This window comes from Guyanagaster necrorhizus (assembly GCF_019112545.1).
Source record: "Guyanagaster necrorhizus MCA 3950 unplaced genomic scaffold BT62scaffold_6, whole genome shotgun sequence".
NCBI classification, from domain to species: domain Eukaryota; kingdom Fungi; phylum Basidiomycota; class Agaricomycetes; order Agaricales; family Physalacriaceae; genus Guyanagaster; species Guyanagaster necrorhizus.
The window spans coordinates 171990-189382 of NW_025064885.1; the positions used below are offsets into that span (position 1 = coordinate 171990).

At 48.5% G+C, this 17393-nt stretch overlaps 7 protein-coding genes and 1 non-coding gene across 8 annotated transcripts; 4 read left to right on the forward strand and 4 right to left on the reverse strand.

Annotated features, from left to right (window-relative positions):
* Positions 1 to 168: 168 nt before the first annotated feature.
* Positions 169 to 1861, reverse strand: BT62DRAFT_979061 (DUF1479-domain-containing protein; the record flags this gene model as incomplete). The annotated part of the gene is made up of 9 exons (XM_043189405.1): positions 169 to 374; positions 428 to 634; positions 687 to 829; positions 882 to 922; positions 970 to 1112; positions 1163 to 1359; positions 1414 to 1450; positions 1498 to 1666; positions 1715 to 1861. 9 exons carry the CDS (start codon positions 1859 to 1861, stop codon positions 169 to 171), a joined length of 1290 nt encoding a protein of 429 aa, XP_043042440.1.
* Positions 1862 to 2615: 754 nt separating this feature from the next.
* On the forward strand, positions 2616 to 7155 carry BT62DRAFT_928949 (uncharacterized protein). The gene is made up of 9 exons (XM_043185605.1): positions 2616 to 3480; positions 3529 to 3659; positions 3709 to 5206; positions 5258 to 5466; positions 5522 to 6007; positions 6061 to 6254; positions 6309 to 6520; positions 6572 to 6733; positions 6789 to 7155. Exons 1-9 carry the CDS (start codon positions 2743 to 2745, stop codon positions 7056 to 7058), a joined length of 3900 nt encoding a protein of 1299 aa, XP_043042441.1. The 5' UTR covers positions 2616 to 2742; the 3' UTR covers positions 7059 to 7155.
* BT62DRAFT_928951 (uncharacterized protein) lies at positions 7081 to 7849 on the reverse strand. Its single transcript, XM_043185606.1, has 3 exons — positions 7646 to 7849; positions 7531 to 7595; positions 7081 to 7471 (listed from the first exon to the last, which is right to left on the reverse strand). Exons 1-3 carry the CDS (start codon positions 7782 to 7784, stop codon positions 7337 to 7339), a joined length of 339 nt encoding a protein of 112 aa, XP_043042442.1. The 5' UTR covers positions 7785 to 7849; the 3' UTR covers positions 7081 to 7336.
* A 146-nt stretch (positions 7850 to 7995) lies between these two features.
* On the forward strand, positions 7996 to 9047 carry BT62DRAFT_928952 (uncharacterized protein). The gene is made up of 5 exons (XM_043185607.1): positions 7996 to 8490; positions 8546 to 8632; positions 8772 to 8833; positions 8903 to 8948; positions 9010 to 9047. The coding sequence occupies exons 1-2, from the start codon at positions 8033 to 8035 to the stop codon at positions 8589 to 8591; spliced, it is 504 nt and encodes a 167-aa protein (XP_043042443.1). The 5' UTR covers positions 7996 to 8032; the 3' UTR covers positions 8592 to 8632; positions 8772 to 8833; positions 8903 to 8948; positions 9010 to 9047.
* A 1280-nt stretch (positions 9048 to 10327) lies between these two features.
* On the reverse strand, positions 10328 to 12319 carry BT62DRAFT_928956 (Six-hairpin glycosidase). Its single transcript, XM_043185608.1, has 7 exons — positions 11951 to 12319; positions 11760 to 11900; positions 11639 to 11706; positions 11320 to 11479; positions 11080 to 11273; positions 10893 to 11032; positions 10328 to 10839 (listed from the first exon to the last, which is right to left on the reverse strand). Exons 1-7 carry the CDS (start codon positions 12094 to 12096, stop codon positions 10510 to 10512), a joined length of 1179 nt encoding a protein of 392 aa, XP_043042444.1. The 5' UTR covers positions 12097 to 12319; the 3' UTR covers positions 10328 to 10509.
* A 1229-nt stretch (positions 12320 to 13548) lies between these two features.
* BT62DRAFT_928957 (DUF1479-domain-containing protein) lies at positions 13549 to 15360 on the reverse strand. Its single transcript, XM_043185609.1, has 9 exons — positions 15194 to 15360; positions 14977 to 15145; positions 14893 to 14929; positions 14644 to 14840; positions 14451 to 14593; positions 14352 to 14392; positions 14152 to 14294; positions 13896 to 14099; positions 13549 to 13842 (listed from the first exon to the last, which is right to left on the reverse strand). The coding sequence occupies exons 1-9, from the start codon at positions 15347 to 15349 to the stop codon at positions 13637 to 13639; spliced, it is 1296 nt and encodes a 431-aa protein (XP_043042445.1). The 5' UTR covers positions 15350 to 15360; the 3' UTR covers positions 13549 to 13636.
* A 496-nt stretch (positions 15361 to 15856) lies between these two features.
* On the forward strand, positions 15857 to 16923 carry BT62DRAFT_992109 (uncharacterized protein; the record flags this gene model as incomplete). Its single annotated transcript, XM_043190323.1, has 4 exons — positions 15857 to 15898; positions 16293 to 16429; positions 16515 to 16717; positions 16747 to 16923. 4 exons carry the CDS (start codon positions 15857 to 15859, stop codon positions 16920 to 16922), a joined length of 558 nt encoding a protein of 185 aa, XP_043042446.1.
* Positions 16924 to 16988: 65 nt separating this feature from the next.
* Positions 16989 to 17067, forward strand: BT62DRAFT_t46. The gene has a single exon. It is a non-coding gene; the product is annotated as a tRNA-Gln (tRNA).
* Positions 17068 to 17393: the final 326 nt, after the last annotated feature.

Genomic DNA, 17393 nt, shown 5'->3' on the forward strand with positions numbered 1-17393 from the left:
GAAGATGCAGAAGTGGCAAAAAATGCTTAAGTGCACATTATTATCATAAGCGGAGAGTGGCGTGGTGAACTTGTGGCGGAAGTACTACTCAACTTATACTATGTCAACGGGAAGCACAACCTCTTCAAATTCTGTTTCATGATACTCAAAGACTAGTATAGAAGGTCGTCAACCCACAGAAATGGGTAATCCCATAGCCTTTCGTCCCAGAGGATTCAATATATCGTCAGCCTTTCCAAAGCCCACTAGTGCATTTTCGGGCTTCGCCTGCGCAGGGTAATCAGGCGGCGTGACGGCCTTCAAGAAGGTTTCCTTTTGTCTCTCGATGTAGGCTTGGTTCAATGGAGTTGTAGGAACGGCCGCGATATACATAACTGGATATGGAGCTTTCAGACGCATCGAATCGATTATTGTTGGGATAGCATACCCGCCGAGTCACTGTTTCCAGTGTGGTCCTTCTCGACTGAATGGATGAGGTCACCATGCCAGAATACCGTGTCGCCGGGGAAAACTTTAGGAACCGAAATCATAGTCTCCTCGAGGAGAAGGTTGGGGTGCAGTTCAGGCGTCGGCCGAGGCCCGTACCATCCTCCGTTGCGAGAGAAGAGACCGGGAAAATCTGCGCTTGAAGCATCTTCATGAACCAATTGGCTACTGTAACCGTACTCTGAGAGGCGAACACGTACCAAAAGCCCAGCTCTTGGGATTCCAGACTTCTTCGCTGTCCGATGCCACCAACAAACGAAAGAAGGGACGTAGGATCAGATAGGGATTTGACAGGAATAGATCGGGAAAAACTTTAAGAGTCCCTTCGGTTGGTGCCGTTTCACTGACATACTGAGCTTGCATCAAGACGTCAAATGCCAATGAAGTACACGAACCTCATGGCAAGCCAGCCTTGAAATGCTCGAAAAATAGATGACTGTGAGGTCGTGTTAAACAAGGATCGGACTTCTCGGACACACATACCTGATTTGGCCTACCGTGGAGGGAATTTTGCGCATCCACACGACCTGCCAACAAGAAGGGATCATGCTTGCGCCATTGGCCACTGAAGATGTCAGCAAAGCAAGTCCTGAATGCTGGGTCCTCCCAGCGTTCGATGCTGCCACCTGTACATGGTCAGTACGAGATCGGCAACAACAGTCGGGAGACAGCGTGCCGTCGACGTGAGGCGGGAATGTAGTCCAAACGGTCCCAGGATGTCTGATGCGGAAACGATCAGCGTAACTAAGTGGCGAAGATAAATCGACGCCCTCCAGCTTCTGCCCTGGCTCAGCATGGTACAAGTTATTCAACCAAGCCGAAGCAGCAAGCATGTTGGGATGGGAGCGCGCCTCCAATTGAGATTTCGTCCAGCTTTAACAAAATTAGAGTCAAATATCTTGAGAGAGACTGCATGATGATAACTACTAGAGCTGGAAAAACTGTTTATCGCCGTCAGGAAAACCTGCAGACTTGCTTGAGAAACCGCACAGGCTCCATAAAAAAACGTACCGTCGACATCTGGATTGGTAGATATGAAATCTTCGAGCGACTTCCTCCAAGCAATGACTTGAGCATCATCGACAACGTCCTTGATTACAAGGCAACCCTTGCGTCGTATTTCGTCAATCTTCTCGGCTGGAAGGCTCCCAAGTTCAGAGAATTGGACTTGGGGGATGAACTAGCGTCTGTTGGATAGGACACTGGAACAGCGATAAATGGAACTTACTTCGGGTCCCCCGGTGCTGATTCTCTGGGTTCCCTTCTTGAGTTCAACAAGGATGTCGGCCCAAGCTTGGGTAACGCGTCCTTCAAAGTCGGGATACGAAGAGGCGATTTCTTCCTTAATATGAATGAGGTGAGATGACCCAGACATGGTAAGATGTGGGACGAAGAAGCCGCCGCCCATCGTCCTTTTATCAAGCTCATCCGAGCAGGGCTTCTGACTACAATTAACGGGGAATATGCTTATCCGAAGTTATGCCGGACCGCGAAATGAAAGTGGAAAAGCATCACGAGAAGACGCCGCCCACGCTTTATCGCAGCAGTATTCGATGTACCATACATGATGCTAAGATGCCTTGCGTCGACACCACCTGACGTGACCACCGCGCAAAACGAAGGGCCAAATTTGGATTGCTGCAGCTCCGAGTAGTTGATGAATCGCGGAGAAGATATAATTGTGGCAACATCTCGACGAGGAAGAGGCATTGGGAATCCTATATGTACAGAAGTAGATGGAAATGAACACTAGCTGACTATTACCTGCCTCGTGTTGAATGCTGCATAGAACTTACAACAAGTTGGTCGTTGGCGCCCTGCCAACGAAGTAAAGAGACAGGAGCACCACTTCGATGAAGTATTAGTAGGTCGCAGTACATAGATTTGGATAGAAAGACTAACGGGTTGTTGTTTTGGCAACGTGACGTTCACGGGGGTGAGATAGTCGCTATTGCACACTTCTCGGGAGTGAGATTCCAGAGGGCCGACCTCCTAGGGATGGGTGGGAAGGGCAAGAAATTTGATAATTGTGGAACAGACGAGATATGGTGGACGCGACGACGAATTAGTCAGCACCTTATGAGGCATTCGCAAGCTAGAGGTCTGGCCGGCCCGGACGAGGCGGAAAGTGACTGCCAAAAACGCGCTAGTCACAGTTTGTCGCGTTTACAACGACAGCTTCTCTTCTGGTCCAGCCAACTCTGCCATCGCCGCTGCAAGACAGCCGTCCTGGTATCGAGTTACGCGTTGCAAAGGATGCCCATTTCACATGAATCCTCATTTGTGGCAGATTCTACTGTTACATCTTCGCCAGCAACCCCACCACCAAAGCCACCTCGAACTTACGGACGCAAGAGTCTAGCTATTCCGGGTTCCTCTTCACGCTTTGAGGTGCTGAAAACGGGGCTCAAATGTGGTGAAGAAGTTCCTGCAAGCTCCGACGGCGAGCGGGAGCTCGATCACGTTGTGAAGGATGCAGCGACGGGAAGCTTCAGGTTTACTTTTCAAGATGAGCTTGCAGCCTTGGACGACAGTTTCGATGAGGATGGTGAGGAAGATGAAAAAACCCTTCTTGGCATGGATGCTTATCCACAGAAACAATACGGTTCACCTGCTACCACCTGGCCAGCAAAAACACCCACAGGAATCCTCGAAGAATCACTAACAGATCTCGCCATTTCTGCGCAGGCCGACATGCCTAATACGTTCTCTGCATCATCTTCATTGCCAGCCAAACCTCGACGTGTTAACCGCATAGACTCGGATTCAGAACCGGAATCCGAGAGTATACAATCCACGTCATCCCCAGTCAAGCGTACCCGTCACTCCTCGACGCCGCCTACTTCTGAGGATGAGTTGCCAACAACGGATAAAATACGAAAGATTCGGGTTAGTAAACGCGTCGTCGAGGAGCAATTGGTACACCCTCAGCACTCTGAACACGAGTCCAAGTCAGCGGCGGGGCCAAGCAAAAAAAAACGAACTAGGATTAAGGTGCGCGTATATGTACTCTTGTCATTCCATACTCTCAATAGGCTGTAGGCCCCAACGAAGAAAGAGCGAAAGGAAACGGCGCTGAACGGTGCGCGTATCGCTGCAGATCGTGATACTTCCATTCCTCAGAGACAAAGTGAATGGAACGTGTCAAAACTGCTTCATACGCTCCAAAATCGGTGAGTGGTAAGCTGCTTACCATTACACAGTGGTCTAATATGCGAATAGACATGAACTGTCTTCGGACCCTATCCAGCCCTTCTCATCCCCACATGTCATTTCCCAAGCTAGCGCCGCGCCTATTTCAGCCCCTCCTCTGAGTTACGAGGAAATCAAACCGGCTGTTTCCGTTCCCACAGTCGTGGAACCTGATGACGAAATGCCAGAAGTGGGTGACTCGCGGAAGAAAGAAGCTCAGTCTCCCAGGCAAATCCTGGCAATCCGGAAGATGAGAATCCTAGCCTTGCAAGCTCAGCAGTCGGGACGAGCTCAAGAAAGTGATGAAGACGACGATTTGGAGATTGTCGCTCCGGACACATCTGTGATTCAAAGAACAGTTGGCATGCAAGGTCCTTCTGGTACTAAAAAGACACATTCAACTCTAGCCGGCATTTCACTTGGGTCAGGAAGCAAAAAGAAGGAAACCCATCACATACCCTCCGACATTGGTAGCTCCCTTCGAAACCTGAAGAGCCATCGGGAACTAAATATCGCATTGATGGCAAGTGCCCAGAAAGTTGCCGCTGAGGTAAAGCATGCCAAAGAACACAATTGGAAACGCCATGGAGGCACGCTCAAAGAAGTCATAGCCGCGCGCGCCTCGGCAGCGGAAGTCCTGGATCATTATATCCAACAAGGCTTGGAGCATGGTGAAGAAATGAAGGAGGAGCAGGACGAGGAGGAAGATGAGGAAGATGCTGATTACATGCTTCCCGATCGCGGGTCAGCTAGTCCTCCACCTCCCAAAGCAAGCGAAGATGACGAAGGCGACAACGAAGAACTAACGGAGGACGAAGACATCACGATGGTTGAACAGGATGGCAATACGGAGACTGAAGATCTCGACGAACAACCCGTCGTAAGACCCCGCCAACGGGTGCCTCGAGTTGTAGAGGATGATGACTCCGATGTGGAAAATACACAACTCCGACCGATGCGACGTTTACCTACAGGCAGAATCCTTGTCGAAGACAGTTTGATCATGGATGATCAGAACACGCCCATTGCACAAGCTACCCCCAAAAATTCTTTAGACGAACAAAGCGACAAAGAGAACAACAGCGAGCTAATGTACGCTATGGACGACGACAAGGAGAACGTTACAGTTTTTGCCCAACCTCCCACGTTTCCAAGGTCTTTGTTTGCGCAAGAAGATAATCCGGATGATGGTTTGTGGGACGCTGACAAGGGACAGACGGCACCAAGATTGCCTTTGAGTATCCTTGAAGAGGACAAGAGCTCTCCAGACAGTCGGTCTTTTACAGATCGCCTACAGAGCACCATCAAACCTGAAAATGATGATGAATTCATGCCATCACCCTCTTTGCGACCTCGATTTGGTCTCTCCGCGGAGGGTGACTTGGGATTTTCACAATTTCCTGAGACTCAGAATGCCACATTGACATTACAGCCTGGATTCTCGGATTTGTATGTGAAAGGGACACAAAAACAACCTTCTGATGGGCCTCAGCGTGATGACGGGTTTACAGAGCTCTTCGGTGGAAAGGTCAGCACATATCCCTGAAAATACCAAAGAACGACACTGATTTTAAAGAAGGGTGGCTTTGGTCTATCCAAGTTGCGGAAAACTGACTCCACAGACTTTGGTTTAACCCAAGATATCTCCCTTGGACCTGCTTTTCAGATCGGCGATAGCTCGAAACTGAAGGAGGCAGATGCGATCTTTGAAAAAGAGCAAGAGTACCTTCTTGAAGAAGCTAACCAGGTTCCTCAGAAGCAATCTAACCTCTACGTTAATAATGATGGGTAAATGATTCCATATTCTGTATGCCGAAAGAGAAGAGTGACCTGTGGTTTCTAGATATCTCACACAGACAAGGCCTGACACCAGTCCCGAGGTTTATCGACCCTTTTCACGGCAGACGCAGACGCAAACTGAAACGCCAGCAATACTGCCGACGCAACGGTCCCGGTGGCAAACTCTTGGAACGCTAGCGTATTCTCCAAACATCACCCCGAGTCTTCCTTCATCTTCCCATAAACGCCGCATCATGAAGCGTTCGGTTTCCCCGTCTCCTAGTTATGGCGCAAATCGGTTGAACTCATCGAAGCCACAGGAATCTAAGACCAGTAAACCTAAGGCCCCATTGAGGAAGTCGGAGTTCGTGGAGGCGGAAGCACAAGAGAGCGATGATGATGAGATGCACGGATTTGGTTTGTTTAAAGGGACTGCTGCAGAGGACGACGAAGAGGGTCAAGACTTGGATCAAGAGCTCACGGCGTTGGTGGATAATACAGCTTTGGACGAAGAAACCATCGCCGAGGAGAAGGTTCGGGAGAAATATCAGTATGTCACATGCCCGGATCCATGCGTGAATCCTCCTAAGGATAACTTTACAGGGAACAAGCGGAGCAAGACGACCTCCGCCTCCAAAAATATCACCAGGATGCAGCTGATGGCAAGTACCGTTCCAAGAAACGGAGGAACGGCGTCGATTTGGACGATAGTGACTCTGACTCTGACGATGATGTCGATGATGAGAGACGTCGACGGCGTATGAACAAAAAGCAGAGAACAGATATGGTCGCGCTTGGTATGTGGGCTTCGCCTGAGACGAATACGTAGTATTTACTAGTGAAATCACCAGAGTCGAACCCAACGACAGCTGCTTTCGCTGGCGAGTACAAGAAGACCATAGGCGACGATGAGGATACGGTGATGCTACATTCTGAGCTCATGGAGGAGCCAGAAGTCGTTGGAGCTGAGGAGACTGTAGACGACGAGGACGATGAGGTGCAAGAAAGTATCACGCGTGCTGAAATAGTGCGTCAGGTGCAAGAACGCGCCCAATATGGCGAGGTAAGACTCCATCCATCATATGAACATGAGGATGAACTCAGTGTGCTACAGCTCGACGACGATGAACCCTTCGACCCCCACAACACTGACTGGCTAAATGCCGGTTCTGATGATGATGAAGGTGTGAAAATTCGCCCAACGGCCGCAAGTCGAATTGCTCGAGGGCCCCGGCGACATTACCACGACAATCAGGAATGTGATGAAGCGTCTGAGGTAAGTCTGGATTCTGGAAGTTCATATTATTGTCGCTCCCTAATTGGTTTTCCAGCCTCAATACAAATCGACTGTTGAATACGACAATAGGATGAAGGAGTGGGCTAAAACTGAAAGCAGATCGGGGCGTTTAGGAAGGATGAGCCGATCTGTTGGCAGCGCAGCAATCACTGGTCATACCAAGGTCAAGGCTGGTGGCGGGTCTTTACGACAGAATGTCTCCAATCAGACATTATCTTCACGGCGTACGGAAGAGAGATCTAGACCGTTGAAGCCGACGCCGAGTGTTTTGTCGAGCCTCGATCGGAGCAGCAAATTCGGATAGGCCTGGGAATGGAGATAGATAGATCTTATGACAAGGTGGTTCGATTTGATTGGTTTTGCATTCCCTCTCGCAAATGTAATGTACAGTGGCTAAATAGTGAACGAGAATTGACAAACTCGATGGGTATAAGGTATAGTCAACGAACAAAGGGATGGTCGACGAAATCAAGCAGGTGTGCTGTACATAGGAATTAAATAATAAGGGTAAAAAAGGTCGTGAAGGGTAAAACGGGGCGCGGTCACAATCACACAGCAGACCAGCGCAATCGCAAAGTGAAACTAACAATGTTGCTTTCCGCCAAATGGTCTCCTAAAGCGAATCCAAGAAGGTTTTGGTCTGGTAGGGATGGAGTAGGATCGTGATGTTTGACGGGCTTGTGAGGCACTTCGTCGTCTACGGTTGCTGGTCTGGATCTATACAAGATACACGGTCAAGCCAAGCCACAATTAGGCATACGATAAGGTGACCATACCTTATGGCGCAGTAAGATCAACTTGGCCATGTTGGCTGGCGGACCGCTCTCCCGAAAAGGATTGCCTTGGATGCAAGTCAGTACAGAGTCCCATAGAGAAAGCACCCGCACTCACGAGCAGCCACCGCAGCCAAGCCCGACTCGTGAACATCGAAGGATTCGTCGACAGCCATGATAGCAAGCCATAATGAGGGCATGAAGAGGTAGATAAAGAGAAGGGCGGTGAGCGCAGTAGCCAGTACGGGTGCCAACATGGCGAACGATGGCACTAGCTCGTGAGGGCAAGCCTCGAGGCCTCTCGACGACGGGTTCGCTGAACAGAGAAGTATTGGCCGTACTTTTGTTTGGGGAGAAGGGTAGGATAATAAAGATCACGCAATTCTTTTCTCGCTGCCACGTGTTTTGTAATCCTACACGGAGTAATAAGGGGGCGACCTGTCTACAGCGGCCTTCCATCATTTCAATCAGTTTCTTTGTATCTCAGAGAATATTCTACGGCACCATGCTATCCAGAAGGTTCCCAGAGCCAGATTTACACTGCAGCGGTCACTTAATATCCGCATATCTTCTACGTTTTGGTGCCTCTGGAAACTGGACGCTGTCAGTGGCAATGGGACGATTACTCTGGGTTTTCTATTTGAAGCCTGTCAATCCCCACCAATCAAAATCTGTTATTACCTGCCTGCGAGATCGAGTTATTATACTTCCTGACGGTGGTCGAGATTACTGTTATCTTCCATCAAGTTCCTTGTATGCACAAACGGATCTTCTGTCACCACTGTCGACAGGAGCTGGACATTTCTTCGCCAAGACCATTATAGAAGCGCTGGCGATAAATGATGGGATCATCCTGGTCGTCAGCAACCGAGATCTCGCTCTGAAAGGAATACCTAGTAGTGGCGCCGCTCTGAGAACTCGAAGCAGCCAGAAGTTGCCCTGGAGTTGCCCGAGTACTCGGTGGTATGCGTTACTTACTACATGTAAACGTTGTAGCAACTCTAACTAAACCCTCCAGTCAAGTTTGTCGGCCCAGCAACACTTATTGGTATTTTGATCCTTAGCTAACTCTTCCTTCCCAGGTAAAAGTACTTGTACCGGACGGGTAGGCGTTTCCGTTTCACCGCCTGCGATGCATACGCAGCTATCTGGAACCACACAAGTCCTTTCTTGCCAGAAAAGCGGCATAGCTGACATTTCTTTAGAATGATTCATTAAACATTGAGCTGATGTCATGTGTTTAGTGCGCTTCCGATGTCATACATGTTTTTCTTCCTTATGTCTCGGCTCCGAAGTCCAAAGTTATGTCTGCATCACCCACAACCCCGTTTTTATCGGTCACCACCTAACTGCATCACTCCCGATCTATCATTAGGGGAATTCAAACCTGCCGATTTTGCTTTGATTTTACTTTGATTTCGGTGTGCTTTATCCATTCCGCATGCTGCGGTGGTTTCAAGATAGTATCATGTTCTTTTCCAGTCTGCGATGCGTCGACCGACACCCGATGCAATGTCCCGGGATATGTTTTCTGGGTGAACCTCCTTTCCATCTTCGAACCTGGATTTTGGTGTTCAGTCTGGTCTCCCTCTAGACCCAAGCGACTGTACAAGGAAGTTGTCGCAGCAGGGCTCAAATCACTGATGTATGTGCTACAAAATATTGCACACAGCGATTCTTCTAACATGCAGGAAGCTCCATCCTGTATTTCGGTCGGAGTCCTTGATAAGTTCTCCCGTACCCGCTGGCCGGCAACCACGTCTTTCCATGTCATTTCATTATCTGAAGGAGAATTATCTCTTCACACCAACTCATGTTTCATGAGACCAATACCAAGCAGCTCTCGTTTCTTCGTCGAGGGCTTTAACAATGCTACCTACACCCCATATTCAACGTTTCCCGTGAAACATGACCAGTACAACACCTACACTGCCGCGTCTACCAGTTTAAGTTCCTGATCTTCGTAAACCATTGGACAATCATCCTCAAGTAGGACCCTTGGAAGACACTTCCAAGAAAGGACTTCTTTAACGATATGCGTTTGTCACCCAATTCTAGTTTTTGCGGAGTACTCGGAGCCTGTCCAAATAACAAATTTTCCACGAACTTATACATAGGATCGAGAGTGCCGTTGCTCGTCAATTCTAATTGATGGTTAGCTTTCGAGGACAATGAGGACATCAATGTATGTACTGAATGTATTGGAAAAGAAACTACATGATTACTTTAGAACTGGTTTTTCTAGAGGGAGGCTTGCTTCGTCGAATATTAGAACTTCAAGGTTAGTGCGCATTCTCTAATATTTACTGCTATTCTAGCTCACGATCCTCTCATGTCGTATTTCAAACACATGATGCAAAGAGTACATTGCGACATCACTTGATCATCCTTACTCGGTGCCTACTTCGAAGTAGACACATAAAAAATAGCGAGTTTGGTGGTCTAAATTGCCGCTGTTTAGCCCGGACTATACTAGATCCCGGACTCTTCTACCTAGGTGTCTGTATCTCGTTTATGTCGTCACAACGAAAGTACGATACTCAAGTCTTGTTAATGGTAACTTAAGGGTGTAATCTTGCGTCCCATTGCATTCAGCGTAGCCTAACGATACCCACGACTTTCTAGTGAAGTGCACAACTTACACATTCTGCTTACGATGCTGCGTAACAGAGTAGTGCAGTTCACAAGTTGACCACTAGTGGACCTACCCTTTTTACTCCTCACGAATCCCTCCATACTAACGCTGCACCCCGGTCCATGCCAAGAAATTTGCTTCTATTGCATCGAAGGACGCAATGGCGACCAATACATGCCAAGGTCACACTCACTCCCCACTGTTTTACAGTTCGGCGCATTATCAGTATCAACACTTTATCTAGTGCCCAGCCTAAACTACTTATACAAAAATTGCGTGCTCCGTACAAATACAGGATATAACGTATAAATGCCCTATCTCATAAACCCCTCATAAAAGTCGCATTCTCATGAATCATCAGAACTAGTGGAATTGAAGAGGATATAATCCCTCCAGGCTGCTGCGAGCAATATCACAAACGACTGCCCTTCTGGACTATACCCATCTGCTGCTGTGGCGGTCGTAAAGGTATATGGGTCGACGGTATCCTGTAACCATCCTTCGTCATCGATATTGCCTTTTATCAGCTCGAAAGCCTTGTCGGCCTTGGGAATGAGCGAAGAGTCGTTATTGAATGCAGCCATTCGGTATGTCACTGCGGCGAGCAGGGCTGTCGAGGAAGAATCCGGAAAAGTTGACTCATCGTCGATAACATTCCTCAGTGTGCCATTGTCTGCCTATGTGCAACGGGATTATGGAATGGTTTGGTAAAGGCTTAATTGAAACCCACCTGGTATTCCCATGCAGCAGAGAGGATTTCGCCGATCCATGACGTCAGATTTGCACTTTGTCCGGTGAACTCGTCTGCTTGTGCGGTATGGTTCATTGTCACTAGGACACGGAGCATCCCTGCAGCAGCCCAGGCGTTCCCTGTGGTAGGTTCAGAGACAGATGCCAGCTGGGAACGGTAGACTTGCCAGTAGCCCAATGCGTCGTGTCGTTCCAGGTACCTAGAAGGACGTGCTTCCATAACCCACTGTCGTCTCTCAACACGTCGCGGTAAAGTGAAATCTGTTCGTACGCTGTCTGTATGAGCTGAACCCCACTGTCCCCACCTTCGAGTGCGCCATAATAGGCAATGAACGGGGGGGCCATATATATAAAGTCGGCCCTGGGCTGACGTTAGGCAAGTCCCACAATAAATGGGGTTCACGGACCATAGTTGAACTTGATCTGATCGATGAGAGATGGCGCCGGAATCTGACCGTGGGGCATAATTGAGGAGGTAGTCAAGTTCTTCGCTCGCTGCGGTAGAGAAGGACGTGTCGCTTTCATTTGTTCGTGTCCAGTTGGCAAGGAGGACGGAAACGCCAAGACCTAAAGAGGGTCAGTATATTTTTCCGAGAGGGCTTTCATTTCCACTGGTCTGGAAAAGAACTCGAAAATGCCTCCGGATAAGGCTGAATGAAAAGATGTGGTGCCAAACATAACAACCACAGACCGGGTGATTTTACAGACTAGTTGGGAGGGACTTACTTGCGGGATCACCAACAGCCGTGTCTTCCACCAGAGTCATGCTTGTGTTCGACTTGGCCCGAACAACCCTGCATTCAAAACTCAGGACTCTGTACCCTTTATGAACGACAATGTTACGCACTCAGTAGCGATATCCAAGACCTTCGAATCATTATACGTCGTATTCAACGTGTGTCCAGGCGGGAATGCACTCGAATTGAACACCGAAAACTCGGAATACAAATACTCCAAGAGTGCCTCGGTAGCCGTTCCCAGTTCCCAACTAACAGGAAAGCATTAACAAAGAACACGCGTAAAAGGCATCGAACAAACCTTTTAGTAGATACCTGGACCATGTTGTTGAGAACCAAGGAAAGCGTGTCATTATCGATGCCTCCAACGAAGGGGTCGTAATTTTGGTTCGTCACGTTCGTAGATAGGGCTAGTGCAGCAGCTACCAAACGGCAGTAGGGAGCCATTATTGGAAGGGGGCAGGATGATAGCTGCTGCGGAGCAAAAACTGTGAGCCGCCATTTTATACGTGATTGGTTTGATGATGAGCTGGTATGTCAGGGTTCCGCCATCAAAATGGCCGTTCCCTCGGAACCACGAGATTCGGTGTTTTTTTTCTTTCTTTAGCTAATTTTTGCGTTGCTACTCGTCATGGTGAATGCCTACAGAAGCTCGGGATCGTAGCTGGTCGTAAGTATGTATGTCCCCAATATCCGGTACCTGACGCGGTGGTCGGTGAATAAATGTTAAAGTGATTTCAGCTTCCAAGCTCTTCCAAGCTTTTTTAGATCGTTACTTTTTATATGCAATCTTGACCGCTGCGGAGCGTCAAATGGTTTCGTTGATGCATGTACCTCTTTCCGATGTGCGCATAATTATCTCGGAGGGACCACTTATAATAATCTCCCCCTGCCAGCGCAATGTACCTGCCAGTATGCGTATGCGCTTTCTTGCGCTATATAAATCGACAAGTGCTCACGAACATCGGGTAACCGCGTCCATTTTAGTTCTTCAACGAGCTTCGTGATCCGAGGAACAAAGGATGAAAGTGACTTGCTACCATCTATGCTCTGAGTATGGTCGGATGCTGCTCAAGAAAGTTGGATATCCTAAGTTACGGATCATAATTCCAAGGGGACATTTCATCCGCCTGCGGGAGTCGATCGATTGTCATTAATAGCGGCGAATCTGGTTCGAGTCTCCAGGGCCCTGCAGTCTGAAGACAGGGGGAAGCTTAGAAAACAATCATACATCCAACGCCTCTCGCGCCCGTCAAGACAGCCGATGATCTCCTTCTTCTTTCACCTCTTTGCAAAGAGAGAAGCCGATGGCTTTTTCAATAGAGTGTCATGGAACAATGAATGGCTAGTTCTGAGGTGAATAATCGCATCTGTCCACTTTTGCTGAACGAGTACTAGAGGGATAAGGGCTAGAGTGACAGTGGTACTTTGATGATGTCATCAAGAGTGTAGTCAAAAAATTGCGTTGGATATCATAAGAACGCGAGAAGGATCCGCGTTGGTATCTCATCGACAGTCGCAATAGTTTCGATAGTGCAAAGTCGTCAGCACAATCACGGAAAGCGAGTGTAAAGCCAAAATAATTACGCTTTGTCGAGACAGCCCTTTTCTGTTCAATCTCATCGCTGCTCGCGGTTTACGGCTTCTTGGATCCTTGAGGGCGGGAGGAGAAGTTGCAGCTTAGTGAATGCGCAGCCAAAGCTGAAATACGCGGCATCCTGACACCAGACGACATGGGGAACAGCGGTATCAGCAAAGCAAGATACTAGATAGTTGAGTGGTTGGAAAGTGAGGACAGGAACCGGACTGAGCCGAGTCTCTGACTTGAGCCGAATTCAGCACGGGCTACAGCGAAAAGCTCGCTAGCGAACAGGATGTCACATAAGGACTGGAGAACTTGTGGCAAACGTACTACTTCCGTCAACGAGCAGCACAATCTCTTCATATTCTTGTTGGTGATGTATAGAGTGAAGACTATAACAAGACATCAGGCCACAGAAACGGGTAATCCCATAGCCTTCCTCCCCAAAGGACTCAAGATATCGTCAGCCTTTCCAAAGCCCACTAGTACATTTTCGGGCTTTGCCTGCACAGGAAAATCAGGTGGCGTGACGGCCTTCAGAAAAGTTTCCTTTTGCTTCTCGATGTAGGCTTGGTTCAGTGGAGTCGTAGGAACGGCCGGGATATACATAACTGGAGATGGAACATTCAGGCACGCCGAATCGATTATTGTTGGAATAGCATACCCGCTGAGTCACTGTTTCCAGTGTGGTCCTTCTCAACCGAATGGATGAGGTCACCATGCCAGAATACCGTGTCGCCGGGGAAAACTTTAGGCACCGAAGTCATAGTCTCTTCGAGAAGGTTGGGGTGCAGTTCAGGCGTAGGCTTCGGTCCGTACCATCCTCGATCGCGAGGGACGAGACCGGGGAAATCGGCGCTTGAAACGTCTATAGGAACCAATTGGCTACTGTAACTGTACTCTGAGAGGTGAACACGTACCAAAAGCCCAGCTCTTGGGGTTCCAGATTTCTGGGGAATCTGGCGCCACCAACAAACGGAAGAATGGGCGGAGGATCAGATAAGCATTGGACAGCAACACATCAGGAAAGACTTTAAGGGTTCCTTGGGTGGGAGCAGTTTCACTGTCAAACAGAGCCCGTCAGGGTATCAAATGCCCGCAGTACTAGAAGTGCGCAGACCTCATGGCAAGCCAGCCTTGAAAAGCGCGGAAGATGGAGGACTACATGGTCATACTCAGCCAAGGATATCCCGGAGCATATCTTCGCGGATACATATACCTGTTCGGGCCTTCTGTATATAGAATTTTGCGCGCCTACGCGGCCTCCAAGCAAAAAAGGATCATGCTTGCGCCATTGGCCGCTGAAGATATCTGCGAAACAGGACCTGAATATCGGATCCTCCCAGCGTTCAATAGTACCACCTGAATTTGGTCAGGACGGTATGGAATTAGTGTTGAAGGAAACGATGTACCATCGACGTGTGGCGGGTGCGCAACCCAGCCAGTCCCGGGATGCCTGATGCGGAATCTATCAGCGTAGGTGAGTGGCGAAGATAAGTCAACACCATCAAGCTTCTGTCCAGCCTCGGCGTGGTACAAATTGTTCAACCAAGCCGAAGCAGCGAGTATGTTGGGGTGAGAACGCGCCTCTAATTGGGATTTCGTCCAGCTTTGACCAAATTAGTGTCGAATACCTTGAGAGAGAGCTGAATAATAAATACTAGAGATGGAAAAACTGCTTGTCGCCGTCGGGAAAGCCTGGAGACTTGCTTGAGAAACCACACAGGCTACATAGAGAAACTTACCGTCTGCATCTGGATTTGTGGACACGAAATCTTCGAGCGACTTCCTCCAAGCAATGGCTTGAGCATCGTCGACAACGTCCTTGATTACAAGGCAACCCTTGCGTCGTATTTCATCAATCTTCTCGGCTGGAAGGTTCCCAAGTTCAGAGAATTGGACTTGGGGTACGAACTAACGTCTGTTAGATAGGACACTGGAACAGCGATAAATGAAACTTACTTCGGGTCCCCCGGCGCTGATTTTCTGGGTTCCCTTCTTGAGTTCAACAAGGATGTCGGCCCAAGCTTGGGTAACGCGTTCTTCGAAATCAGGATATGAAGAGGCAATTTCTTTCTTAATACGAATGATATGGAGAGCTGAGGATGAATCAGACATAGTGAGAGAGGTGAGACAAAGAATCTGTCTCCTCGAACTTTTATAGCCTTTTATCTATCTCACGGACCTAGGGCATTGAATTCTCCGATGATTTTCCGAACCGCGAACGAGGTGCAACAGTAAGTGGGGTCCAATTGCGATACTCGGTCACAAGAAGCAGTCAAATGAACGTAAATGCTTCGCGTAAACAACCATGGGACTTGTGGCATGACCATCGCAAGAAAGTAGCCAACAAATTTGAGCTTTGGCATTTGTTATAGCATTGAGGGATGCAATGAGGAGAACATGTAGCTGATAGTAGGTTAATATTCCATAACAAGCATCGTTGTGGTGAGGTCTTGTCGTGGAAAGTTGAGGAACCAGTCGTAAGTCTTCCATGTCGCCGTGGGGGCCGTGTAAAGCACAGCACCTGTAAATCAAGATATCTAGGTTCAGATAAAAAGAGACAAGCATGTGTCTGTCCAGGCAGCAATGGTCGTTTCCAGAGAGTGAGGCAATCCCAGATTCATGAAGACGAAAGTTTGGGATTGGGGCACGCTGCCAAAAAAGGTATGCGTGTGACAAACTGTGACGATTTTCTTTCCTCTTTACTGCTACTCTATCGTCTGTTTTCAATGGTCGTAATGTGTCGTGTTTAGTAGTACGCAGGGTTGAAGAGTAATAGTGAACTGCCATTGCGCCCGTTGTACTATGTTCCGAATACCACATCCCTGCATATTTGCAAGGCTCGCGACAGTCATCTGGTTATTCAGGTTCCACGCCAGTTTTATTTGTGATGATCAAGTCACCAGCCCCATGGTGATACATTTACGTTGGCTGGGCTACCATTGGTGCGATAATGAAGCACAGGATATCTTCTCATGACACAACTTCGGCTCATGGGCCCGGCTTTTGCACCTCTCCGGTGAATCCTCGGAGAAATGCATCGACTTTATCCTTTTAGCGGTGGTGGGGTACGGGCAGAACTGGGTGGACGTGGCGAGTGCAATGCCAGGGCCGACGAACGACCAGTGTCGGGACCGGTGGATCGAGCGGTAAAAGGCGGCGAGTTTCTGGATTGACGACGATGATCGCCGACTGGTGGAGCTCGTTGACAGTGGAATGCCGCTGCGAGCGAGATGAGCGACAGATGGACCAACGTGAATTGCTGGTCGAGGTATAACAGGATCAAGCCGACACGTCCTCCGGAACCACCAAGGAAAGTCAAAGAAAAGGAAAAAGAAAGCAATCTCATCTGGAGGCAGCCTCCTACATATGCGCTTAATGCCCCGGTTTCGGCGGTGCCTCCTTCAGCTGCTCCTGTATTGACTACCTGGGCACTGAATCCACATACGAAGGGAAACCAGGCCGTTTCGGATCCAACTCGGCGTGCGTGGAATGCTTTCTCACATATACAGAGCTGGTGTCAGCATCCCAACCAGGTCCAGAGTCTGATGCTATGGATATTGACCCTGTGGCTCCTCAACCAAAATCACAACCGAAAGCAAAAGGACGACGATGGGACGGACGTAGATACCGAGACTGCACCCAAGCCAAAGGCAAGGCAGAACGTGGAAGCGGATGCCAGATATAAGGTAAAGGTAGGGTTATTATTCTGAGTATGCAGAATAAATATAGATGAAATATCCTCCATGCTGTCGGCGCTATGGTGTAGTGGCAGCACATGGGATTTTGATTGCACAATTCCCATAACCCAGGTTCGAACCCTGGTAGTGCCTTTAAGTTCACATGTTCATCATGCGATGTATATTATGACTAGATTTTCTTAGTTTGTGCGTGAAATCTGGTGTGGGGAGGTTTTTGGTTTTATACCGACTCCTACGCTAAATCACCGTTTCTTTGTCAAAAAGTGTCGAGGCTTAATAAGGCATAAGACACTATTTAGCATTTGATTATATGAACACCCCTGACAATGACCTCTGTATTCCCAAAAATGCCAAAAATGGCAAGGCCTTATAGCTCAGTGTCCGAGTCGTTGAGGTCTAGCTATTGAGCCAAATCAATCGCTGAAGCAAATATAAAGTTGAATATTTCTCTTTTCAAT

What these genes read in the sequence shown, in the direction of transcription:
- BT62DRAFT_928951 (XM_043185606.1), bottom strand. Translation starts at nt 7,784, where the DNA reads ATGTTGGCACCCGTACTGGCTACTGCGCTCACCGCCCTTCTCTTTATC. An exon ending in CTTGGCTGCGGTGGCTGCTC is followed by an intron (nt 7,596 to 7,645) that starts GTGAGTGCGGGT and finishes CTTGCATCCAAG; the next exon opens with GCAATCCTTTTCGGGAGAGC. An exon ending in TGATCTTACTGCGCCATAAG is followed by an intron (nt 7,472 to 7,530) that starts GTATGGTCACCT and finishes TATCTTGTATAG; the next exon opens with ATCCAGACCAGCAACCGTAG.
- BT62DRAFT_928957 (XM_043185609.1), bottom strand. Translation starts at nt 15,349, where the DNA reads ATGTCTGATTCATCCTCAGCTCTCCATATCATTCGTATTAAGAAAGAA. An exon ending in TATACAGAAGGCCCGAACAG is followed by an intron (nt 14,393 to 14,450) that starts GTATATGTATCC and finishes ATGACCATGTAG; the next exon opens with TCCTCCATCTTCCGCGCTTT. An exon ending in CAAGGCTGGCTTGCCATGAG is followed by an intron (nt 14,295 to 14,351) that starts GTCTGCGCACTT and finishes TCTGTTTGACAG; the next exon opens with TGAAACTGCTCCCACCCAAG.
- BT62DRAFT_928956 (XM_043185608.1), bottom strand. Translation starts at nt 12,096, where the DNA reads ATGGCTCCCTACTGCCGTTTGGTAGCTGCTGCACTAGCCCTATCTACG. An exon ending in TCAGATCAAGTTCAACTATG is followed by an intron (nt 11,274 to 11,319) that starts GTCCGTGAACCC and finishes ACGTCAGCCCAG; the next exon opens with GGCCGACTTTATATATATGG. An exon ending in CACGACGCATTGGGCTACTG is followed by an intron (nt 11,033 to 11,079) that starts GCAAGTCTACCG and finishes AACCTACCACAG; the next exon opens with GGAACGCCTGGGCTGCTGCA.
- BT62DRAFT_928949 (XM_043185605.1), top strand. Translation starts at nt 2,743, where the DNA reads ATGCCCATTTCACATGAATCCTCATTTGTGGCAGATTCTACTGTTACA. An exon ending in AAGGTTCGGGAGAAATATCA is followed by an intron (nt 6,008 to 6,060) that starts GTATGTCACATG and finishes ATAACTTTACAG; the next exon opens with GGAACAAGCGGAGCAAGACG. An exon ending in AACGCGCCCAATATGGCGAG is followed by an intron (nt 6,521 to 6,571) that starts GTAAGACTCCAT and finishes AGTGTGCTACAG; the next exon opens with CTCGACGACGATGAACCCTT.
- BT62DRAFT_928952 (XM_043185607.1), top strand. Translation starts at nt 8,033, where the DNA reads ATGCTATCCAGAAGGTTCCCAGAGCCAGATTTACACTGCAGCGGTCAC. An exon ending in AGTTGCCCGAGTACTCGGTG is followed by an intron (nt 8,491 to 8,545) that starts GTATGCGTTACT and finishes TAAACCCTCCAG; the next exon opens with TCAAGTTTGTCGGCCCAGCA.